The 27,153-nt window shown below is 43.9% G+C and overlaps 1 protein-coding gene across 7 annotated transcripts in view; it reads left to right on the top strand.

The window, feature by feature from the left end:
- The window catches only part of SCUBE2 (signal peptide, CUB domain and EGF like domain containing 2), a 369,914-nt gene that overhangs the window by 302,400 nt on the left and 40,361 nt on the right, over positions 1-27,153 (top strand). For all 7 annotated transcript variants that reach the window (XM_069223650.1, XM_069223648.1, XM_069223647.1 and 4 more), the window contains one exon: positions 26,477-26,644. In XM_069223650.1, coding sequence (XP_069079751.1) covers positions 26,477-26,644 — 168 coding nt within the window. The remainder of the gene's footprint in view (positions 1-26,476; positions 26,645-27,153) is intronic.

The following is a 27,153-nucleotide window of genomic DNA, read 5'->3' as shown; positions in this document are numbered from 1 at the left end:
TCTCGTTCACATCATATGTGAAGATAAGCTCCAGTATGTGACCCCCTTTGCGAGCTGGCATTCTTTTTTTGCTCATATCCTATTGCTGTCATGTTTTCTGGAATTCAAGCACTAGACTTTTCTTGATATCTACACGTATGCAGAATTCTCCTCAGAATATAACCCTCTTCACTCCAATTTGTAGATTGTGTGTTTGAGGAATTCCTCCAGCAACCTGGAGATATCCTTTGGTTTCCCTTTTCTCCCACAGAGGATAATTGTATTGTTAAACCCACCATACCAATAACATGTAAACCGACACTGAAGTATAACAGCAGCCTGTGGAAAGAGTATAAAGAAAACAACCATTAATAGGATTTATTTTGCTGATGTCTGACATTGGTTTAGAGACTGTTTTAGAGCTAAAATAAAGTTACCTAATGAATTAATAACACTTTTAACTTGGTTTTGCCTACAAACATCATCAATCCATAGTTTCAAACAATTCTTATAAATTAAAAACCGCTTACTTTTTGAATTAGACTGGTGGTTAGTTTAGGTTAAAACCCAGAAACCTAAATCTTAAAACAAATGAATCATCTGTTGTACCCACAATTGGGCGAATTGCTCATTATTTCTATGGAAGGAAAATATTTCCACCGAGTCCTAATAGTGCAACTAGAAGATCGTTGCTTATCACAGAAGTTCAGAAACACTTGTACATCAGAGCGACTGCAACAGTTAAGCATGAGCAGTTAAAATGGCAGCCATTCAAGTGACAGATCTTCACATTATCCCTTCGCTTACTCACAGCTAACCGCCAGGTTTACTGCATCATGCTATCTGGCAGTGTTGGCTTCCACTGTTAAAACGTTCCAGACTGCATGATGTACAGGGAAGATGAAACAGTGACCGATAAAAAACTGTTGGCTTGTAACTCCTAACATAATTAGCAGTCGGTACTGGCAAAATAGCTTTTAATATTTTCCATGGGAAAAAAACTACAGAAATGCAAGCGGTGCATGAGTTGTCTGTTTAAAACTTTTGACCCCTGTATATTTTTAAGGACACCCACCCCCCCCTTGGTGAAACACAATTTATGGACAAAATCAAATATGATTCTAGTCAAAAGGTATGTTTTTGTGAGAATGCTTTACCCAGGCTAATCATAGCTCTGGACTGCCCTTAGATTTCGCAGTCAAATATGTCCTTTTTGTTAACTTATAATATTCTGTACTAATCTACAGAGGTTTGTAAAATGTCAACACATACGTTCTTGGTGTGGTAGATTTCCAGTGGGGAACCCTCTGAACTTTAGGATGTTTGAGCTGACTACTGAATTTTAATGAATACATTGTCCTTGTAAATTTAGGATCCCACCTGTGGCTAAGAGAGGTTGTATGTTTTGGCAGTACATCAACATTTTTTAAAGCTTTTATTAAGTATTTCTTTTACAAGCTTTATAAATAATATCCATGCATACAAAGTGAGTAAGTGTCGATTGCAGAGACTCTGTAAATTAGCATTTTATTGTAGACATAGGACATGCCTAAAATAACTGTAGGAAAAATAACTGTAGGAAAAATCAGGGGTGAAGTAAACTGGCATGAACAAATTGGCATGCCATTGACAATAGAAGGTGGGAAGTAGTGGACTCCTGCTAATGAGGGGTGGCGGTGTCAAGGGGAACATTATGGGCAGTGGGGTGTGGTCTGCGCAAATAAGAGGAACCCGGACAAATGTTGGCTGGGGGTTAGGGTGTGGCACCACGGTGCCGGAGACCTGTATGAGGTTATCAGGAGTAGGGGCAGCAGGGAGCTACTGGGGGTGTGGAGTTATGTTCTCATGATGAGCAGGAGTCCTTCATAATGTTTTATTGGTAGATCAGCGTGGTATCCCATTGATATGGGATATTTGCTGAGGCCTCTTGCCTCCTCTCATCGGATTGCAGTGGTTTCGGCTTCCGCCCAGCAGGCCAGCCTGTTTCAGCAGGAGGATGTCAGAGAGACCAGCTGTGCCGGCCATTTCATTGTTATTGCTCTTAGCTAAAAGGAGCACAAGGTCAGCAAACAAGGTCAGCACTCTGTTGCTCTTAAGACATTTGTATATGCTGAGGGTGCCAGCCTCCTAGGAATCCTATTCTACACAGAGGATGACTTCTGGTATAGTGGCCAGAGCTGCTTGCCACAGGAAGTGGTGAAGGTCTGCATTGTCAGATTGGCAGTGGGCACAGTGAAGTTGAACATTTGGGAAGATCTGGTCCAGTTTAGTAGAGGTAAGGTATGCTCTGTGCAAAATGGAGAATTGGATATCTTTTAACCCGGTTTTTCTGGAGGTTAGATGAGGATATTCTAGTGCCAGTGTCCACTTTGAGTCATGAAGCCCCCTCCTAGTTAAACGGTTTAAGAGGGGATTGGTGGTCCCAGAGGGCCTTTCATAGCCAAGTGATTAAGTGCTGGACAATGCTCATTACTAGTTGTTTTGCATCACTTTGTGAATTTGTGGTTCTTCCCAGGTGATTGCCCATATAGCATAGCAGATTCAATAGAGTTGCCTGTGCATTAGAAACTGGCCAGAGGAATATTGTGTTCTGCAATTTATTGATCAAAAGATAGGAAGTGGCCATCTAAGAGGAGATCCCCAAGGGTAGATATGTTTTTGTCAAGCCGATAATGTAGGTCCTTGGATGTCAGACGTTCTGTACTTCCGGCAGACCCTGGAATGGTATTTCAGTGGCATGAGGAGGGACATGCTGCTTGAGATTAAATGGTCAGCTTCAGTATGGTATATTTTGATCTTGAAGAAACCAAAGGCACGTTCCTCTGAAGGGATCAGGCCTTCCCCGAGGTCCGTGGATATGCAGGCAATGTCTCTTCTTATTGGAAAAAATACACAATTCCCCCAATTGAGCCACAAGCTGGCAGCATCATGGAATTACTGCAGTGTCAAACCAATGTCAGGAAGTCCCTGTTGGATATCCTTGAACTAAAGCAGCATGTCATCTGCAAATTGCATGCGTAGTGCCGTCCTGGGGTATCCCCACAACACCTTCTCACTATCCCCACTTCGCCTACCTGGTGCTGCACCTGAAGCCATTTAACGCATTGGATTGGGACTATCTCTTCCAGGTTCTCACAATAGGTATAGGTAATCAGCTGTTAGCTCTCACTCAGCTGTTATACACTGCCCTTTCCTCACATGTTTGAATGAGTAAACTGATCCTGGCTTCCTTTCCTGTGAATAGGGGCACTAGGTAGGGATGCCCGCTCTCTCCCTTGCTTTTTTTTAATTGCAATGGAGCATGCCCCAAAATGTATCCGGACTGAGGCTGTGTTCCATCAAGGCGGTGTGCAAATTGTGGGTAGTCGTTAACGCATCCACCCTCATGGTGTCATTCACTAGATCATTTTCCAGTCTCTTATGCTGCCTTTCTGCTCCTTTTTCTGCCTTTTGCTTTTTCACTTTCCCCCCTCTTTTTGCCTCCTTCTATTGTCTTGTTCTTGCCCTTTTTCTTGCATTTCCCCCTGCCTTTGCTGCCTGGCCCCACTCCGAGCGGCATGTTTCCCACCCTCCTGCCTCCCAGCTGAGTGACCTCTCTTTCTTTCCTCCTCCCTGCCCTTCTTAATGGCAGCTGCTGCACAGCTGTGCAGTGGGCGAGCCAAAGGCAAGCCCTTCTGCGCTTGACTGCACCCAGCGCCACAGACCCTGATTCCCGCACCATTCATCAAAGCAATGCCAGCACTGTGCATGCCCTCAACAGCGGGGGTTCCACCGCATGCCACCATGCCTCGCTGAAGGACACTCACGGCCCGTTCTCCTGCTTCAACTGCACCTTCACCTGCCGTCGCACACCAAGCCTCCCCGCCGCTAGACCATCTGGACACCTCATACTACTCAACACTTGCACCCTCGTTACACACACACGATCAAAGTATATATTTTACTCAACTCCATCGCCCCCGACATTGACTACTTCACTTGACCTGGATTACCACTACCTCAGCGACGTACATCGCCACTGCTATCCCCGATGGATACAAGATCATACATAAAGACAGCGTCAACGGACCAGGAGGAGGTGTCTCCATCGTCCACAAAAACACACTTTGCCTCACAACCAGCATCGCTTTCCAAACCCCCATCGCCGCACGCCTGCACTTTCAGATTCAGACTAATCTGAACACCACCCTCCGCAGCACCCTCATCTACAGACCCCCCGACCCTGCCCCACTTCAGCTAAGCCCTGACCGATCTCATCGCTCCCCATGCCCTCTCCTCATTGGACTATATCCTCCTCGGCGACTTCAGTTTTCACCTCAACAACCTCAGCGACCCGAACACAACAACCCTTAGGGAGAACCTCGCCACCATGGGGCTCAAGCAGCTGGTCAACCTCCCCACATACTCAGCAGGACACAACCCTAGACCCTGTCTTCTCCACCAGAAACCACATCTCCTTCTCACACACCTCCAAACTCCACTGGACCGACCACCACTACATCCATTTCTCCTTCCCCAAGACCACTGAACGGCACAATGCCCATCGTTCCATCTCCACCCCCCTTTCAGAAACTGGACCAAGGTTACCAAACTGCCACTTTCCACCACTCACCACCACCAGCCACCACTGATGCCAGTGCCTCGGCCCACATCCTCCACCAATGGATCGTTACTGCACCAACACTCTAGCCCCCCTAAGGAAACCCATGGGCAAAAGGAGACCCAGCTAGTTCTCCCCCGACCGCCAAGAATCTAAGAGCGTCTGCGAGAGAAAGTGGTTAAACAGTAAGAGCAAGGCAGACTGCAAAGCCTTTAAGACGCCGTCACATGGCACCACCCGCTCATCAGATCAATTAGAAAATCAGACATTCAGGAGTGCATCAACACCAAAAGCACACTTCACCATATTCAAAGAATTTGTGAGACCCGGCATGGACACCACAGACATCCTTCTTCCACCAAAAAATCCAGGACATCTATGAAGGATTCCCAAGCAGTGAACTGCACACCAGCATCACCACCGCAGACCCCATATCCCCCACCAACCTGGACCACTAGACTCTTCTGACTCCAAAAGCCACCCGGAAGGTCTGTGCACCATCTACTCTAGGGCACACTCGAACCCATGCCCCCACCACATCTTCAACCGAGCCGGCACCACCATTCCACTCAAACTTTGTGGCACCATTGAGACTGCCACCTCATGCTCAATTCGAATAAGACGGAGATCCTCATTCTGGGTCCTACCCCCACCACTTGGGATGCCTCCTGGTGGCCCACTGCAATTTGGAACTGCTCCAACTCCTGTCGACCACACACGCAACTTCTGCATCATTCTTGACTCATCGCTCTCTATGGCCCGCCAAGTCTACACCGTCTCATCTTTGTGCTTCCACACACTCCACCTGCTCCGGAAATTTTTCAAGTGGATCCCCATCGACATGAGAACTGTCACCCATGCACTCGTCAGCAGGAAACTGAACTACGGCCACACACTCCTTGCTGGCATCAACAAGAAACTCCAAACAAGACTCCAAAGAATAAAGAACACCGCGGCCAGACTCATCTTGGACATCCCCCGCCACAGCCACATCTCCGTCCACCTGAGAGATCTACACTGGCTCCCTGTCAACAAACGTATCACTTTCAAACTTCTGATACACGCTTACAAGGCCCTTCACAAAGTCGGACCTGCCTACCTCAACCACCGCCTCTCCTTCTACACACCCACCAGGCATCTCCGCTCTGCTTAACTAGCCCTCACCACCATCCCTAGGATCCAGAAGACGACAGCCGGAGGAAGATCCTTATTCTACCTTGCCATGCAGACCTGGAACACGCTGCCGCACTAACTCAGGCAGTCACCCTAGCTTGCTCAGTTCTGGAAGGACCTCAAGACCTGGCTCTTTGACTAACCTGAGTCCCCCTTCAGCACCTCGAGACCCCCCGGGTGATGTCGCATTTTACAAATATTTGATTGATTGATTGATTGAGACTGTGCGGTCAAGACAGAGATATAGAATGTGGGACATGAAGTAGTGTGAGTAAACCCATGCGGCCAGGTTCTGCCATCTCCAAACATCTGTGAATGGCCAATGTGTGAGCCATATAGCCAAGTGTGTTGTGGTATGCATTATGTCGGCCTACAGTAAGGGGGCCGCGATCTGCCTAAATGAACATTGAGAGCATAATTGAAGTCTCCCAAAAAATCCAAGGTATGCCAACACCTTGTCTGACACGATATTGAGATTGCTAGGTTGATCAGTATTTTAGGCATAAATACTACCCAGAAAAACTAATGTGCCATCATGTCGTCACTTCACAAAGATGAACCGCCCATTCCTGTTAATAACTGTGTTGAGTGGTTGAAAGGGGAATCCTGCCTGCACCCAAACTAGAACACTTCTAGCATATGCAGAAAAGCTTGTGGAATAAAAGGAGCCTCACCCACATTTTTGCAGTTTGTCGGTCTCCGTCGTTATCATGTGTGTTTCTTGAAGGAAGAAGATGTGTGATCTATGTAGGTATATATGGAGTATTGCTTATGTGCCATATGCATTCCATGCACATTCCAGGTAAGGAAGCAAAGGTTAATTGAGTAGGCCATGATGGTGTAAGAGGTTAGATGGGTCCAGTGGTTCAAAATTAGACTTTAGTGTGCTGTGTAGTTTCTCTGCTCCCAAGCTGACTTCGCGAAGCTTAAACAAGTTCATGGGGGAAGGCTTAAGTTCAGTCTGTGGGGAGTGGAGCTTTGTCCCATGGCTCCAACTATTGGATAATCATTAGGTGGATGACTTCTTGTGAGGTGTGTGCAGCATGTAGTGCTGACCACATAATTTTGGACCCAGCTGGGGCCCCTGTTGCAGGTCAGGACACCCCTGGGCAAAGCCACCCCAGCAACATGTCTAGTTTCAAAGTGAATAAGGAGGCCACGGGGAAGCATCAATGACAGTGTCCAGTGGGCATCAGATCTGGTATCGCAGGAACTTGTCTGCAGTCTACAGTGGTCACATGAGGTCCTACTTAGGATCCGGCCAGAGATGACTGAGGGAAGAAACTTCCTCTGTACTCGGTAGTGTGTGGGTCTGAGTCTATATGGAGGTGGTGTCTCGAAATGAGGCGGCTACTGCCTTGCATTCAGAATGTGCCTTGGTTAGGGATGCATCCATTCTAGGACCATACATGTGGACAAGCTACCATCTAGTAAGCCGGTGATGTCCGTCTCAAGGTGTCGACTTATCAGGCCGACAGGAGCCCATCAATTCCACCCTGGGTTTCTGTCCAGTCCCAGGCTGATAGACGGTCGGAAAAGAAGTGGTTGATCTTGTTGTGGATGATCTTGAAATGTTTAACCCCCAGGAAGGAGGCCCGCTGGTGTTTTACTGCCAAGGTATATTATTAGGAAATACCGGCATTTTTTAATTGTCAATTTTAAGGAGGCTTGTCTGCTGAGCTGCACAGAGAATTGCATTTCTGTCCTTGTAGTGAAGTATTTTGGCCACCACAGGCCATGGCAGCAAGCTAGGTGGAGCCTCCGAGCTGGCACCGGATGGGCACATTTCAGTGAGAAGAGGAGCGGGGCAATGCAAAGTTAATGTTTTTATCCAGTTCTCTAAAAAGTCCACCATGTCTGATCCTTTGGTGCCTTCGGATAAGCCCAGCAGCCCGATGTTCTTCCGGCTGGCTCACCCTTCAGCATCCCCCGCCCTACCCTCGAGAAAGCACAGCTGGTCCAAGATCTTGCTGAGTAACACCTGATGTTGTGTTGCCGGTGGTTGTAGATCCTGCTGGGTACGTACCATCTCGGTTACCCTGCCATCGCGTTTTCTGTGGTTGTCCCTGAGAAAGCCTAGATCTGTTGCCACTGAGTATATCTTTGCTTCGTCAGAGGTGCAAGGGGTCTTTATGGATTGCATCCAGTTTGTCCACATAAATAGCAGGCCCTGGAGGTGGGGCACTGTCCCTGCAGTCAACCAAGTCCGCATTGGAGCGTAGGGATCTTAGCAACTCAATGATGACCCATTTTTGGTGCAAGGAATCATAACTATCCTTATGATGATTACCTAGTGGACAGGTGCCTGCTCAGGCGGTGCACTTTTGTCTCAGCCAGGAGCCCACTAGTCCATAGCCCAGTCTCCAGATAGTTGTAGAGGCCTAAAAGCATGGAGGCACAAAGGAGAGCAGGCCCAGTCCCTCCAGTCCCACTGGCCAGAGGGAAAGGGCCCCAGTGCAAGCTTTGTGGCTGTCTGTGCAGCCCAGGCCTTCCTGGGCAGGATATGCCCCTTGTATTGGAGGATACCAACGTAAGAAGGTTTAATCTCATGCCACCCTTGGAAAGGTCAGGGGCATAGGCAGAGTCGGAAGAGGTGGCCTGTACGAAGGGATGAGGCAGGTGTGAGGAGTTAGGAGGAGGATGATGTCCACAGGAACCAGGCCCATATGGTGGACATGACAATGCTTAGGGCCCACCAGTCCACAGGCAGATAGCTGTAGGGGTCTGGCAGAGCAGGAGGCCATCAGGTTCCATGGCCAGAAGAGACTGCACCCATGTCCTGGCCCTCGATATCATGCAGAGTCCGTTGACTAGATAGGCCACAGAAGTGAAGATGGTCTTTAGAAGGCCCCAGAAGTGCTAGGATGCAGAACTGGGTACCAAGCCAAGAGTTGGGCTTTGCCATACCCCTGTGTACCAGGGGAGTCGCCTCACTCTCAAGAGAAGAGGGACTGGCGCCACTGCCCACTGTGAAGGTGACCTGTGCAAGTAGTAGGCCCCAGTTGGTGATGTTGGACCCGGCATCTGCTGCGGCTCTACCTTCTGAGTGGCTTCCTTTGGGAGTCACTGCAGAGGGTGTCCAGGGCCAGGCGGGGCCCCGGTCCGGTGGCAAGAAGGGTGCAGGCAGAGAGGAGGGAGGACTGGCTCACCCTCATCACTCAAGTATCCAGAGCAGTGGGTACATGTGAAGCCCCGGCCTCAATCCACCACAGGCCTGCGACCGCTTGCCTTAGCCATCGCAGAGCAGAAGACATCACTGGTTTGCCCACCAGGTGCCACTGCCTCTGCCTGGAATCCACTGATGATAGATGGCAGCAGAGAGGCCAGGCTGGCTACAGATAGTCGGAAGAGTTGGGCCTTTGGGTCCGGAGATATTCTAGAATGTGTCTGCCATCTTTGACGACCCGTGCTTCTGAACCTGTGCAATTGCCAAGCCCTTCCACAGTACATCAGCATACAACTGTAGAATGCAGAAAGCATACTTTTCTTAAGAGATAGTTAGAAATGTTCTAGTGAACCCCGCATTTTGTCAAAAATGTTTCCATGTAAAATATAATGGCACTCTATACCATAACTTACCAAATATAAATGCAATTGTAACCTATCCTAGTAAAAGTTATTAATCTCCCTTCCCAAAGGCATCCCTATGAACCCCTCCAACATACAGACTCTTTCAACTACCAGTTGAACATAGTGGAAGCTCAGTCACTGCCTAGGGGGAAGAATTATGTATTTTCCGTCCATATCCTAATTAAAAAATCCTTGGCTACCCCTCACACAAGAAAAGCTGGTTTAGTGCACATTATTACAACATGATATGCATACCATTGCGGACTCTTTCCCAGATGGTCGTGCTTACACACACCATGAGTTTTTGAGATACCACATACATGGACAACCCTGTTCTTCGCTGCATTCATGACACACTATGGTCCTGAATGCCCTTAACACCTAGCTCCAGACGAGTTCGTCCTTTGACACTTATTATCTCAGACACTGATGGGGAGAGATTACTTTCCAGATTGTAGCAAGCATGTACAAATATGAAAGCTGCTCCTGGGGCACCCACTGCAAGAGAAAACCTGGTATTACTGCTGTACACAGACTAATATCATTTCTTGTAATGATAAACATAAATGACATTTAAAAATCTTAAACATCGGGCCTATGTCACTCCCAGAGACTTAGCTCACATTGACCCTGCATGATCATCCCAATGTCTTAAATGTGCCGCCACTTAGGGTGACTTTGCTCACTTAAATTTGACTTACCCGTCCATAAATTCCTATTGGACTAAAATCTTCTCCTTGATTTCCACCATGACAGGAGAGACTCTTGTTCCTACCCCACCAATGGCACTCCTATGTTATGGTAAAGATCTCCCTAAAGGAATCTGCAGATTCACCACCAAGCGGGGTCTGCCACTACATTAGAGCAGTAAGTTGTGTCCCACTGACTCCACATAGTTAAAAGAGCAGGTGTATTGTGATGCAGTTAGTGAAGACTACACCATGCCGCAACCTCCTGCCTCCAGACCAAAGGATATCTGGAAACCACTGCAAGATTACTTACTAACGTTGCATAATGATATGTTGCTTTAACTTGCCAAATTCTTGTTTTTGCTAACGGCTCAGTGTTATTATGCCTTTCTTGAAGAACCGTCAGAGATTGCTGCATACCTATATTACCTCTGCCATTTCCTTGCTCTGGTACTGTTATATACCTGTTGTCAATCCGAATGTTCTTTTATTTACCTGGCCATTATTGTATTATGTGCTGCTGAATCTCTAAATACGTTTATGTGGGCATTTGTAACTGTATTGTTTCCTTTCTAATTCTAAATGCTAAATACAATTTTTTTTAAAGTTATTAGTCTCCAAAACAGGAAAATATAATGGTACTGTGTACACCGATTTACATAGCTACATGCCAGGGTAACCGATTCAGACTACCACATGCACACCATCAATGTGAATAGAAGACCAAAGCCCAAAATGGCAATGCCACCCATATTCTAGATTGATGCAACTCAAGAAGTTTAAACTTTAATTATGGCATATTGCCTAGTCACCCACTGCAGTTGTAAGTTCGGCAACGTCCCATATTGCGGATGAGGGGTGAAGGCAGCAAGCTCAAACCTTTGGGGCAATCCAACCAGATGTGTCAGTCTGAATGTTCTGTTTTTTGTTGGCCATAGGGCTAACCAGTAGTAAAGTGTGTGTGCTCTCTCTTTTAAGCATGATACAATGTGCATACACATGATTGGTACCTTTAATTTACTCATATGTCCCCAGTACATGGTACCTCAGGTACGTAGGGCCTGTAAATTAAATGCTACCAGTGGGCTGCAGCACTCGTTGTATCACTTGCTAAAGTACCACTGTAAAACATGTCCCACCCCTCCATTGCAGGCTGTAGTGCAGTTTTAAACTGCCATTATGACCTAGCAAATTAAACCTTCTGCCAGGTCTAAACCTTCCTTTTTAATACTTGTAACTCACCCTAAGGTAGGGCTTCAATGCTCATAGTGCAGAGTGCATGGTATTTAAAAAGTAGGAATGTATGTTTTTACTTAATTCTTTTTAATGAGTTTTAAGCATGTGCTATATTTCCAATAAACAGTGAAAGATTGCTGTATGAGATCAATTGGTCACCCGATTTGGTGGATGACCTGAGCATATGATGACATTTGATTAACCATTCTTGTGCAGTGGAACTTTCAGAATAAACTATCCAATCACCCCAGACCTTACAAGGTTCCAGAGGATGTGTATATTTAATGTTTTACATGTCCTGGCAGTGAAAAATCTCCAAAGACTGTTTTTGCCAAATTACCAGAGGGTTAAGCAGAGGTTTATTTAGTGGCATTTTGTAGTTCACCCTGACTAGGATCGTGATTATTATTTGAGGTGGGTTCTCACCCCCTCAAGTAATACTCCTAATTTTTTACAACTAGGTACCCATACAGTGTGATCTATGTTCATGCTTCAACGCCTCTAGAATTAGTAAGATGTAAAGTGTGAAAGAATATTTGAAATTGAATATGAATCACCTTGTGTTAGTTTAACAAAGTTGGCAGATGTTGAGTTTCTATTTCATGGAAAGGCTTTATTTTTCTAGATAGAAAGGCACTATAGACCTTATTCTTGTGCACCTTGCATGCCTCTTGTCCCTAGCAATGTTAAGGCATGAAAGAAGTCACACCAGCATATGACAGGAATTCTCCAGTTAAGAAATGTGTGCAGGAATCCTCCTTATGGTGTAATACTGTGTGCTCAGGAATCCCCTTGAATCAGCCACTGTTTTGCAAGTTCCTCATTCGTCATAACACACTCGGTGTCACATGACCTCACTAGTAATCAGTATTGGATCCAGCATTGGATGTCATTCTGCCTGCCACATACTATCCAGTACTGAAGCATCATACTGGAAACTATATAGTTTTACACAGCAGGGCTAATTTCTGCACATAATGTATAGACACCATAGAAATAGCTTTTGCACAGGACCCCGTGTGTGATACTGTAGTTGAGGAACCTCATGCCTGTGTCAATATTAAGTGTGAACCCCAAAAGCAGATGATATTGTGCAGGGTTTACGTGTTACACTTTTGAGGATTTTCGTGTCCATCTGGACCCTATTCTCTGTTTGACTTCATACAGATGTGTACTTCATCTTTACAGTAAAACATGTCTCAATGAGAAATGACTGTGCAACAAAGGACTCGTGATATTAGTGACCCCTTGGACACTATGAAGATCATATTTATTAGGTCGAAGTCTACCAGAGAGTGCAGCTGTCTCATTTGCTAAAGACATCCTTGGGACATCCAGAAAGCTTCCCTGGAAATGCATTGCTGCTCGTTGCTCACCATTTGCTTTGTGGTTTGTAACTCACATTTTCTGCCTTTCTATTTGCTGGCTTTTATTGTTTTACTTCAGTTTGTCCCTCCCGTTGCCCAAACCTTGTTCTCTGTTTTCTTTCACAAACTGCCTTGGTGTAAACAGGCTTTCAAATCTTGTTCTTATCTTGTCACATTTGCTGTACAGTCAAAGACAGAGGTCAAATGTCAAGCTCTCTCTTCCAAGGAAGCTTGGTGTTTACTTTTCTTTTTCTGACTTCAGAGGGAGAGAAATTATGTGACAATCCTGCTGAGTGTCCATATAAGACGCGAAAGTTTTGGATTGTTTTTCCTAGCACTCAAAAAAAAGAACTGTGCTGATGTTTCAGAATATATCAGAATTAGTACAAACAAAGCACATTTGTTTTGTAATTATGAAGTGTGCTGGAAACAAGTATTTAAATACGATCAAAACACATCAATACACTAGGTGATGGCATTTGCACACATTATCGTTTGGGTGCAGTAAAACGTATTTCAGTGCAAATGAAATGGTTATTTCATTGAAAATGTGTGGTCTGTAATGGCACTGCTCTACCACATCATGCATACTCCACACTACGCCACTCTACTCCACTCAATGTCCTTCCACTCTGTGCCATGCCACTCCGTTGTATGACACTTCACTCTGACACGCTACTCCACTCTGAGACACTCTACGACACTATACGACACACCATGCCACTCAACTCCACGCCACCCGAATCGACGCCACTCACTCCACAACACTTGCCACTCCACTCTGTGTCCCTCCACTCCACACCACTTACCCAACTCCACCCCACTCCACTCTACCTACTGCACCCTATCCCACTCCAGTGTACTGCAGTCTACCCCACCCCATTCCACCCCAGTCTACTTCACTCCAATCTACCCTAGTGCACTCCAGTTTACCCCACCCAAATGTACCCACCCTACTACAGCAATCTACCCCACTCCACTTTAATCTACCCCAATCCACTCCACTACAATCAAATCTACTTCACTCCACTGCAGTCTACTCCTCTCCTTTCTACCCCACTCCACTACAGTCTACCCCACTCCACTACAATCTACCCCACCCCACACAATCTAACCAGTCAATCCCACCCCATTCCAATCTACTTCACTCCACCCCAATCTACCGCACTCCACTCAAATCTACCCCAATCTACCACACTCCACTCAAATCTACCCTACTGTGCTCCAATCTACACCAGTCTACCCATCCCAGTCTACCCCACTGTAATCTACCCCAATCCACTCCACTGCAATATACCCCAATACAACCCACTCCATTGCAGTCTACACAACTCCACTCTAATCTGCCCCACTCCACTCTTCCCCACTTGAATCTACACCACTCCACTCCAGTCTACCCCACTCTACCACAATCTACCCCACTGCACCCCAGTCCAATCTAACCCACTCAACGCCACCCCACTCCACCGCAATCTACCCTAATCCAATATATCCCTCCCCAATCTACCCCACTCCAGTCTACCCCTATACACTCCACTGCAGTCTACTCCTCTCCACTCCAATCTACACCCCACCCACTGTAATCTACTGTAAGCCAACTCACTCCACTCCAGTCTATCCCACTCCACTCTACCTCAGCCCAGCCTACCACAATCCAATCATCCCTCTTCAGTCTGCCTCACTCCAATCTACTCCATTCCAATCTACCCTACTTCAGCCAGATCTACCCCACTACATTCTAGTCTGCCTCACTCCACTCTCCCCCAATCTCTCAGTCCAGTCTCGACTCCACCCCAATATATCCAACTTCTCCCCACTGCACTCTACCCCACTCTACTTGCTGTAATCCACTCAATCTACCCCACTCTACCCCAATCTACCCACCCTCTACCCAATCCACCCCACTCCTCACTCCATTCTACCACATGCTACCCAAATCTACCCCACACCAGTCCAATATAACCCAGGTCACCACAATCCACCCCACTCGTTCCCACTCCAATCTACCCTACCCCACTCCAGCCCAAACTACCCTACTGAAATCTACCCCACTCTGATCTACTCCCCTCCATTCCATCACTCCCTAATCCAATGTACCCCACTCCAGTCTACCCCACCCCATCCCAGTCTACCCCACTCCATGCCAGTGTATTCCACTTCTTTCCAATCTACCCTACCACAACCCACCCAATCTCTCCCACTCCACTGTACCCTAATCTACTCCACTCAACTCCAATCTATCCCACTCCAATCTTCCCCATTCCACTCCAATGTGCCCCAATCCACTGCACTGCACTCTTCCCCAGTTGTCCGCTCTCTACTTCAATGTACCCCAATATACCCCACTGCAGTCTACCCAGTTCTATACTACCCCACTCAATCCAACCCCACTTCACCCCAATCTACCCCTGTTCAATCTACCTCACTCTGCCACTGCAATCTACTCTACTCTGATCTACCCCACTCCGATTTACCGCACCCCAATTTACCCACACCATCCCAGTCTATCCCTACAACACTTCAGTCTACCCCACTTCCCTAATCTACTTCGCTCCACTCTACCTCAATCTACTCCACACCAAAATACTTAAATCTACCACAGTTCAATCTACCAAACTATTCTACCAAACCCTCCCCCTCCAATTTACCCAGTACACCCACTCCAATGTACCCCACTCTACCCCCACTCCACTCTGTGCCAACCTACCCCACTCCACTTTACGCCTATCTACCCCATTCCATTCTGCCCCAATCTACCCCACTCCAATCTACCCACCCCACTCCACACCACTAACATTTAGCCGTGCTGAACAGCAGCCACACTCTTGTGCAAAATGGCTAAAATACATTGCCAAGGCAATAGCTCTCACATAGGCAAGAGCTGTTGGCTTTGCCAATGCTTGTTTTTTGGACTGTCCCCACTCTTATTCTTGACTTCCCCTCAGATTACTGGGAACAGTTGGCTCAGTTTATATTTATTAATAATTTCTGAAGCATTAGAGGCCTTCAGGAGCAACTTAATGAATAATGCTCCCTTTACCATTCTATTTCTTCTTTCAGAAAGGTATAGACGACCTAGTCATGGCACTATTTACAGTGCAAGTTAGGAACTCTATGTTGGGTCTAAGTGTATACAAAAAGAAATTATTGTGGTAAGTAATGCAAAAAAACGAATTTCTTTTTTCAAATGCTTCTGTCTACAGAAGACTGGGTGCAGAGACTTTACTGTATGAGTATTACAAACCAGCATGAGTACCCCTTCATTATGCAGTCAATCATAATGACCAGGCTAATGATTTTTCTATAAGAAGTCAAAATTTGTTTTAGAATAGGTAATAATTTTAGTTTTTTTAAATTGACTAAATCGACTTAGTATTTAGACCTAGTAAATTCTTTAAGAGGATAAAGCAATGTTATTCTTTGAATATAAATACAAACAGTAGAATCCATTGCCAGCAGTACAATTGTTTCAGAATTTTTTTATTGAAAATAATTAGCAGAATAAGGACATGATAATGCATGTACTAAGAAGAAAGAAATCTGAATGTTTTGTATATAAAATAACATTTTATTTGTACAGTCTGTGATAACCATTGAGAGACCCCATCCCTTGTGTCACACACAGGCAGTTTGAGAGTGTATTTCCACTTAATGTTGCTGCTGGTGCCCTCTTAGGTGTGTCCCAGAGACCGCTTTAGTTATAGCTGTCTAATCAGCATTGTGGAACAAAAAGCATATAGATATACAACGAGAGGCTTTAGGTCAGTCCTCTTTATCCATGGGTTTGTTAAACAGTCAATAAAATGTATCATCTGCTTGCCACAGAATGCAGCATGAAGCAGTGTTGCAGCTCTCTTCAGCCGTTGACTCTCTCTGTGACTGCACATTTTGCCTTATCAAGTTTGCACATCTGTCTAAAAAGAAGCGCATTTCAGTGCCAGGGCTGCTAGGCCAGTACGTCTTTTCCTACTATTATTTGGTTTTATTTCTTTTTTTAATCTTTGTATATTTATACAATATGAATCCTATTTTCCTATGGTGTGCATTAAAAATAAAAAGTGTTTCTATAGCTGCTCCAAGTATGCCTGCCTGTTAAGAAGACCCTGTACTGATTAGGTAAAATTATATGTAATTGGTTAGCTATTATTTTTTTACAATTTTCATTGTAATAATTTGTTCATTTTTTTTTTTTTCATTTTGTGAAATACTCCTGTTCTATTTGTGTGTGTGTGTACTTATAAAAACCTTGTTTTCCCTGTGCAATTTTCCATTGAAAAAATGAACAGCAATTTAAAAAAAAACTTTTCAACTGAGTTAAACCAAATTTGGCAGAAAGTATGAGATATATCAAGAAAGCTTGCTTTTTATGTTTGATGTAAATCCGTTCAGTAGCTTTTGAGAAATGAAGGTTCAAAATGTATTTATATTTTACTTCACGGATCCACTGCGGAGATCCCTGGTTTCAACAGCAAAAACTACCAGATATGATTGGCTGGCCGTACCCTGTAAAAAAAGTTGTGCCCGCCATATTAGAACTTTTTTCTACAATTCTGTGAAACCACGTATTCACTGCAACACCTAGTGTGGCCTTCATGAAAATTTGCGATGGAACCACAGTGTCACAAAAAAAAGGTGGGGGTTGGGACGTTGCTCAGTCATAGGGATTGCTGCCCACAGGGGGATGCGGGCAGACTAGGCCCTGCACCCACCCCCACACGATGCATGGCTGCACGGAGGGTGAAGGGGCGGAGGTGGTTGGGTGCAAGGTATGCATTTAATAATCTCTTACTTTATCTTACAAAAAGCCTAGAAATTCACTGGCTGGAAAAAACAATGTTCAAAGTGATCTTATGGATAGGTATGGTAATAATATCTTAGTTTATATTTTTTTTAACTTAGAAATTCACTGAAAAAAAACCAAAGTTTAAAGTGATGTTACATTTGGGTGAAGTTGCCACTTACAACATAACACTAAAATGCAGCTATAGTGAACTAAAGTAACTATAACTTGCGCCCTCAAAAAGCGTTGTAGCCCCCACCCCCTTTAAAAAACATAAGACCTAACTATAACATTACTTTAACCTTTGCACCTCCAGCTTACCCAGGCCAGGCTTACTGGCTTTGCCAATGCTCGTTTGGGCTCACCGCTTACTTTCGATAAGTAACAGGACAGAGCAGCAGCCCCAGGAGGTAATGATGAGCCCAATATATTGCCTCCCATAAACAGGCAAGATGCAGGGAAAGGAGATGCAAAAGAAATGCTGTAACTTTGCCAACTTGTATGATAGCATTGTATTGCACTTATTGTATTTGAGAAATACATGCAAATTATGGAGAGATTTCACAATTGTGATGTATTTATCAGGATAATAAACGTTTTTCATCGCTTGCTTATAATACTACATAAATGCCTCCCCTAGGCAGTCCCACACCGGTCACGCGGTTGAAATGTCGCAACTCAGCATTCCAGTTAGCCCGGTGGTTGCAGGGGGGGCGACTGACACTCATTTTTAGGGACATGCGCTTATATTTCCTCATCAGACTCACCCAGAACAAGAGAGAGAAAAACACAAAAAGGGCAACAGAGGAGTAAGAGAAGACGGAAAAGACAGACGGCCTTTTGAAGAGTGAGATCGAGGGGTAGGGAGGATCTGGCGGTGGATGAAAGAGGTAGTCAGGAGTCAGGATTGAGCATCCTTGTTATTTCGTACTGCCGGTAAACTTTAGCGCCAACTGCGGGCGCCTAATCAAAACTTTGGACCCCCGTACTTATTCTTTACAGATTAAGCATTGACTCCTACTGCAAATAAAATACTATGTTTGCATTTATTAAGGAGGATATTAGCCATACTGACTGACTAGTTTACCGCACTTAAAAATAACACATTACTCCTTTAGGTTGTGTGGCATATTAAAGTGAAATGGTGAAAGAAACACAAAGCATTTAAAGGGAGAGGGGGACACGTTCTTAGAGGAAGGTGTCACTGGTGACCATCACTCTAAAGTAACTTTTGAATAAACAAAAAAAAAAACGGATAAGCTTAAAAACACCGTGGCAACCTTGCGAGTGCAGCGTGGGATTGCTTTGCCCAGAGCTGTGATAAACTGCCAAAGGGGCTTCGCAGTGACACGTTTTGACCCCAAGGCGCCATCTTGTGATGGGAGGCACACTGGCGAAGATGGAGGCCGGTTAGCAAATCCTAGACTTTTTGTTTCCGCTTATTTTATTTCTGTCTCGTTTAACAAGCCATGAACAGCCTCGCAAGTGACAGTTCATTAGCCAAGAAGTCATATTAGGTGCTGGCGAGCATCAGTAGCCGGTGCCCTGCAGTGAACCTCACACCAGCAGGCGAGTCACACAGTGATTAGCATGAGAAGCACGAGGATTTATGGTGGTTGTAAAGCAGAATGTCACTCTGAGTTACTGGCGCCTTACACTGACTAGAACAACCATCTCTGGCTCTGATGTCACCAGTGCCCAGGGCTGCAGGCAGCGCGCGGTGTCATTATCAGGAGGAATCTTTGTTGTAAGAACCTGGCTCACTGGAATGTCTTAAGACATGTTTTCAATAACAATTAAATACGGTGTGACCAGTGCAAATGACAGCTCTGTTCAAAACTCAACATACGTAGAATAAAGCTTAAGAAACATTTTGTAAATTCAGAACCCCGGACAGTGGCCTCCGTGCATGTGATACTTCACTTCTATATCGGGCGTCTAGAAATGATGTTGCACTGTGGTCCAAACCTTCGCCATTAGAAGCCTAGGATGACTTCTACAGGCAAACACGTGAGTTTCTGCATCTGCCGATCTAGATGATTCATTTTCCAAACCATTGTGTACCTCTCACTGATTACACAATCATGCTACTATACTCCTATCATTTAAGGGTGTGTTGTTTATTTCAGATAGCGAGCCTGGAAAAATGTATTCTGTTACTTGTCTATTAACAAAAAAGGCATTGAATTGTAATTTGAGTCTCCAAATCCCTACCACTAGTTTTGGTTTCATTGTTCTAAATGTGCTTATATGCAGTGCTTAATTTGTGCTTGTAGTTTTCGGTGCTGAGGACCGGCACTTATTTTTGACGGCTGGGGGAAAGACGGAGAAAGGGAAAAACGAAAACGTGTCACAAAGGGAGAAATTAGAAAGCTGCAAGAGTGAGCTGAAGGGGCAGAGAGTGGCTGTCTATGTGGATTGAAGAGGCCGGAGATGGTTTCAGGATTATGCCGCCTCAGTATTCCGTGTTCACACATTTAATTGCAGCTGCCGCATGTTTAAGAGGAGGGCTTTGGGCACCGGCACCTTTTTATTGAAAAATTAAGCACTGCTTATATGAGAGGGATTTGTGACTTTGCACGACTATCTTGTAGTGCTTCTTTGTTTACGTACTCATGCACGTATCTCTTGCCGAGCTCCGATTACTCTCGGTGTATAGGAGTACTTTAATGGAAAAAGAGAAGTGCAGATACTTACTCTTTAGGGTACCTGTTTGCTCCTGGGAAGTGCTGAAACTCTTCCATTAAATGCACTGCTGTGGTGCTGCAAAGTGCAGGTACTCTCCCTTTCAAATTAAAGAAGTGCAGGTCCTCAGTACTGGACAGTACCATCTAATGTAAAGCATTGGTGTACAGGAATGAGCTAAAGCCAACTTGGTGCAGTTATTAGGAAAAGTGTCAATTTTAATAGGTCAGATAACAAACGAAAGTAACCTTGACAGTCTCTCAAATTGTAAAAAAAAATAAAAAAATTGATTGTGATACATGAGGTGCCCAAACTAAGACTTGGTGCAGGATCTGGCTTCCAGAGTATTAATTGGAAACAACGATCGGAGGAGGAATACAGAGTTTGTCTTTACTTTTGACAGAGAACATGAGAGCAGTCCTGACACTGTTATCATTTTGAATGTATACTGCAGCAGAGGTTGCTTGAGATGTTCGAAAACTGATGAAAGTATTTTGGATTTGGTGAATCTGGCACTCTTTGTGATAGAAACGGAGCGGCAACTGATTTTTTGATAGAGCATCTTTATGAAAGACAGTACAATCGGTCTTTTGATTTTTGATCAGTCCCTAAACCATACAAAAATAAACTTCATATTGAGGCATACTTAAAATGTTTCAAATCCTTCTTGAAATCATAACACAGAGAGCCTTAACCATAGTTTAAAATGGTCTGATGCAATTCTCCTGACTTATTAAAAATAATTTTTAGGGGAATCTGAATACAATATAAACACACTCAGTCCCCATGTCTGAAAGGAATTATTGTGCCATTATGGTTTAGCTGTGGGTGGTTTGTGATGGCTAGAGTCAATCAGGACTCAGCCCCAAAAAGGAAGATAGCTACACGTGAAAACTGACTTGGGCTCATGTTGTGTATCCTTTTTATTCTTATCTGTGTTTGTATTCATACGTAAAAAATACATTTCTTTTAAAACGTAGTACAGATAGAGACCTTGAAGGTTAATATGAAATTGTGGATTAAAAATATTGTTAGAAGGAAATCTTAATGCTTAACGCTGACCATCTTAAAGGAGATGCATATAACATTGAAACTGAATGGGGACAATTGAGTCAATCTAGAAAGCCTCATTGCATCACCACAACTCTTAGGGGGTCATTAAGAGTTTGGCAGGCAGAAAAGCCCACCCGCCAAACTTCCATGGTCAGGTTACCACCAATGCGGTCCCCTTCCCGTGGGCCTCATTACGATTTTCCGCTGGGTCTGCGGGCGGAAACAGAATTTCTTCTTACTGTGTCAGCGGGTGGAAACAGAGTTTCCGCCCCCTGGCCCAGCAAGAAACATCCCACAACATTGACACCGGCTCATGATTGAGCCGGCGGCAATGTTGGGATGCACCTGGTAAGATAGTACCCGTTGTGCTTTTCACTGTCTGCAATAGTGAAAAGCGCGACTGGGCTGTCCATGGGGGCAACCGCCATGTAAACACCAGCGGAGGGGGGGGGCGTAATCCCCAGGGCAGTGCTGCTTGTAGCATTGCCCTGGTGGATTGGGACCGCCAGCACCGCCAGGCCGTTGGGTGGCTGAAAAGTGGCAGTGCTGGCGGTCCGACGTGGTGCAACCGCCACGGTCGTAATTGTAGATGTCAGACCACCTCATTGGCGGTGGTGCAACCGCCACTGTGGCCCGGGCAGTCTGAAATCCGCCGGGGTTGTAGTGAAGGCCTTAGTGCTATAGATTGTAGAAAATTGCAAAACTGATTTCTAGGTAGAAGGAGCATAAAAATGATAAAATATAAAAATATAATGATCTTCAGTTCCTTGAAACTGATTACTTGACAACACAGTACAATCCAGTGGCTGTCACAGAACCAAAGCTAGTTAGTACTCCTAGAAAATCTAAGCTTAAACAGCTTAACATGTTGGTTAGGCCAGATCTCAGTACAGCCCTGTCTAAAGGAATATTTTCTATGCATATTATGTAATTGTTATGGTAAAGTTGCTGTACACAGCCATTTTGTTATGCAATAAGGACTAATAATTTTATCAGGATAACTGCCCTGGGTGTTCTATTGAGTAATTCATACACATCATCTTAATTAAGGTTTTAATTCAAGAGTTTTCACAATATAAACTATCTGTCAATGATGACAAGCATCCCGGTCACTCAATAATTTACTTGCAATATCCATGTACACAGTTCCATGGGTACTAGTTCAAATAAAGTCTGAGAACATGAATGGTCCTAGAGCTGCTATACTATTCAGTGCCCCAAGCCACATCTCATATTGTTACATAAAAGGAGGAGTAGGTAAATCCATCAATATTATTTAGAAATAATTTCCTACAACACTCAAGCCCTTTAGCGTGAGATAGACCTAAACGTCAGTCCCGAATAGGGCTTCAGTATACCATTTTTATCTGATTCGATTGTAATAGAATTATTTCGGTGTTAGCCAATGGATTTATGAACACGATCTACAGCACTTTATGCAGTCATTAAAGTAGTCTTTGATTTCTTCTTTTAATCATGCCATTGCATACTATTTAATCTAAGACCCAAATAATCAAAGTTGCCCAAAGTAGACAATAAGGCTCTGCACAAAATGAAGTGCCGAATATGGCTCTCAAGCTTCTTGAAGACTGAAACATTGCTCTCTTCTCAATTATCCTAGAGACCCCCTTACCCGTGAAAACTTTCCAAATGTAGACAACAATTTAAGAAGATCTGTAACTGTTGAAAATACAGAATGGCACAACTGCTTACCTGTCTTTTTGCTGAGCCGTACGTTAATCTACAGGATTGGTGTGGAACACTAGAACCCTCTGCTAACCTCTACGCCCACTGAAATCTTTAGGGGAGATGAGTCTGTAAAACAGGCCAGAGGAAGGGTTTGGGGGGTGGGGGGGCGAATTCGCCTCTGTCGTTGGTGTTGTGAATATGGAAGATGAAGAACCGAAACGTGACACAGAAATACAGTTTGCATCATTAACCCTCAAATGAGTGTGATTTCCACCACTGGATAGCCCACGCTCACCTGATTGTCTTTGTTCAGGTCCTATTCCTCTGTGTCTGATTTCGCTTTTCAAAAAGTGTCAGCTAGCTCTAGAATTGATGGCATATAGATCAGCTGGAAGTTACTGGATTTGAGAGGGAGAGACAGATTTAGGCTTTTACTTTTCTCAATAAAACTGAAAATAATACTAATTCATCTTTATCAATCAAGACCAAGATCCTTTTGGGACCAAAACTAATTGATGCGGAGTTGGTAGTCACAACCATATGTATTACTGTTTGGAGTGGTGTTGTCTTCAGTGTTCTAGGAGTTTTTGTTTGGATTTATAGCGTGCTGGCCATCAAGCTACAAACGCACACCAGCAGTGTTAAGGTGCATGCTGCCACACTGGGAAGTTTGATATATATATATTGCAAACAAACAAGTGGAGGTCTGACATTTAAACCGTTACACAATTATTGCAGTAGCATGGTCACACATTTCTGCATTGGACAAGCATCAAGTAGGCTAAAGTAGCCCAGTCAACCCACCTCACCTTGTAAAGCTACACCTCACTGTCCCACCCTACATGGCATATCCAATCAAAACAAGAGGCGGAAATGTTAGCATATAATGGATGTAAATACTGGCACAAACTCTGATTGCACAATTGTCGTAGGGGCATAGTCACTTATTTTCCGTAATGAACAATGTACACAGTCGACTAAAGTAGCCCAATCAATAAAGCCCACTTTTAATACATACACATCACTGTTCCACATTGCATAACATATTGCAAAAGGTGATCATACCCACATATGACAGATGTAAAACATCGGCCACATACTCTGATCACAGGCTAAGTAGCCAAAGTTTTTTCACAGTCTCATTATCCTTTTACTGGCGAGAATATGCTCTTGTTAATTATTCCAATTGGAGCACTGTGTCAAAGTAAAAGTAAATCACTATACATGTACAAACAATGAAACAGTTTTATCATAGTACACCCAATTCTCTTAACCTGTATAGGTTCTACTAAAACCTAAAAACAACTGAACAAAAAAACAAACAAAAATGTGTAATGAGAAAAGAACCCCAGTTTGGAACATCAAATGCAATGCTGAATCCTACAAATGTGCAGCCAACCCTTCATCAGCATTCATTCCCTCCGGGGATTTCGCATCCTGCTTCCAGTAAGAATCTGGATTCTTTTCTGCGTAAAGTAGTCCTGCTGTCACAATCGCCCCCCACCCCGCCGTTTTTTGTTTTTTTGGGAATAGCGTCAATGCCAAAAATATTTGGCTTTGGTCGGGTCGCTATTATGTTTTTCATTGAAGTGTTTAGCTGTCCCATAGCTCAGACCCTTATTGGTAGTAGCCCTCTAGTGCTCAAGGATGCGTTTTTTTTAACAAAGGATGTGGCAGACCCAATGTACCATAAATTGCAAGGGCAGGTGATGACATAGATCACAGAGTCTGTTTTACCCGAGATTTTATTTTGTGATTCGCCACTTTTTCTTCACTCTTGAAAAACGAACTTATTGTACGTAGTGCTGTATTTACAGGCTCTGCATTGCCCACACCATGTAAAGCTTTTCTCAGGTTTCAACCAGTTAGTTTGTTGAGGTGACAGATGACTTTGAACTAATAAATCTTTCAAGGAGAAATTTTTCCGATATGTCACTGATTGGCATGCCACGATTTTGGATTTAAGAGTGGGTTCCTGTGCTAGGATCCCCCTTCTCTTATTCAAAATTATTCTCAATTTCTCTGCTTGTGTTGTGTATTTGGTAATGAAGCGAATACATTCTTTCCCTTTGGTATTGGGCTGTTCACTAGATTTGAACAGTATCTCTTCTCTTTTCATGGGGTCTGCTGTCTGACCCGCTAATTGGACATCTTTTACTGGATACCCCCTGGCTCTCAATCTTTCAGCCATTTGTGTTTTTTACTCTGTGATACCATTCTTCTTGACAGCAATTATGTTTAGCCCTTAAACAGTGGCCTCTGTATCTGAGCCCTGACTCGCTGGTGGGCGTTCCATTTACCGTCATTGGAGGTGGAAAAAATATAAATATATTATTGATATTTAACAACAAAAGCATTTCTTAACCTGCATTATACTTAGGCATTCCTTACAACGTTATAGAGCACAAATCCATGATCAGATTCACGCAGCACATCCAACTCTTAATTACCCAGAAAGAAGGAATATTCATATCTGCATAAAAAAGTTTAAAAAACAGATCAAAATAATGATTATCATGGGTATAGATTGGGTCTGTAAAGTATGTAACAAGTAGGTCTCGGGTTTCAGGAGATTAGTCCTCCCTCTGGTGCCAGTCAGGAACTGTGTAATGGACTCCTGGCACATTGTTGTAACTGGGCAACATGTTATAAAACCCCATCTCAGCGACCCTACAGCTGAGACTGCACAAGTTAGCAGTGAGATGTGTCCTGTGTACAGTATGAATCCAAGGAAGTTGGAATCAAGCATGCCAGGCCATCCTAGGTATGAAGGTATGAAGTTCCAATGGACTTTGGTGACCTCCTGGTGAATATTTTTATCCTTTCAGAGCACATTTTGTGAGAACAAGAAGTGAGTTGTATGGTATGGACACAGCCTTTTCCCCATCTCCCTATGTAAATGCTAAAAAAGAGGGTTGTATAGAACCTTGAGTGTGGAAGGTTTTAAATAAACCTCTAACAATATCTGCTTGTTCCTAAACGTGTTTCTTCTGACTTTCACATGTGGATGTTCAATTTGTTTCTGAATGGATTTCTATTATTGTAAAGCATAGTGATACCCTGTTCAGTGGGAGTGCTTACATATAGATCAGTTGAATGAAATATGTGTGCTGTCCTTAATCAGGAAGGTAACTCACAAAAAGTAAACCGACTCATATTTCACCTTAGAGAAATACTTCTCAAAGACCAATGTGCATGATCACACATTGAGGATATAAGTAACAATCCTGTTGTACTGCAAAAATGCCGTGGGCAATGGAAGAAAGGGAAAAAAGGCCAGAGCTTCAGGGGCAGGCTATGCATTTTCCTTTATACAGCTAGTCACAATGAGCCTTTTAATGTCTATTACTTTTCCTTTAAAGGTCTACTGTTTATTTCTACGTTTAAAGGAGAAATATGAACGCATAAGATGATATTGTTTCTTCTATATAACTAAACGGAAACTATTTGTAAACAATCTGAAGCACCTTAGTGACTAAATCAAAGATCAAAACAGAAAAAAGCAATATTTTTTATTCGTGGCTAGTGAGATCATTTGAAAGTACCTGAGTGCATGATTGAGGTTATGCCTTAAAGGAAATAAAATGAGAAAGCCAACAATGTACCTTGTTTGTATCTTATTCCTTCTTTAAAATGTTATTCTCCTTTCTTGTAGGTCAGTGCCTGCCAGGTGAATATTCTCTTGATGGCTTTAAACCATGTCATCTATGTCCTCTTGGGACTTACCAACCAGAGAGGGGCAGAACAACATGCTTTTCTTGTGGAGGTGGTCTTGGAACTAAGCATATAGGCGCCACGTCATTTCAGGAATGTGAAACTAAAGGTAAGAAAGAAAAAGCGCCTGAGTGTAATATTGTAGCATTAAATACTGGTCCTTAATACAAGAAATGTAGGTTTTTACAGGGCCATTAACATCACTTGAAAATCAATAGACAAGACTGAGTGTGATCAGAATAACAATACACCATTGGCCCATAATGGACTATTTTAAATACCAATGGAAGGCGATTGTCTAGTGAATTTAGGGTAGTCCACTTTACAAATTGAATGTGTTTGGCTAGATAGTACTCCTTTGATTCTTCTTGGAACCATGCAAGGCTTAGCAGGCACTAAACCGAACCACCCCCAAGGCTTGCGCAAGGGAAATAGAGAAGCCGCTGGAGGGATTTGGCTGGTGGTGAACAGTGGTAAAAAATAAACAAACACTACAGGCACTACCTACTCCTATAGGAATTGTTATGCTCCTGTGTATTGGAATATTTTGATGAGCTTCCAATAAGCTGCATATACAGAAATTGTGCAGCAGTGTGATCATTGTAACATCTTTTCTCA

This window comes from Pleurodeles waltl, chromosome 3_1 (genome assembly GCF_031143425.1).
Source record: "Pleurodeles waltl isolate 20211129_DDA chromosome 3_1, aPleWal1.hap1.20221129, whole genome shotgun sequence".
In the NCBI taxonomy this organism is placed as follows: Eukaryota; Metazoa; Chordata; class Amphibia; order Caudata; family Salamandridae; genus Pleurodeles; species Pleurodeles waltl.
This window is presented reverse-complemented; position numbering and strand designations above follow the sequence as displayed.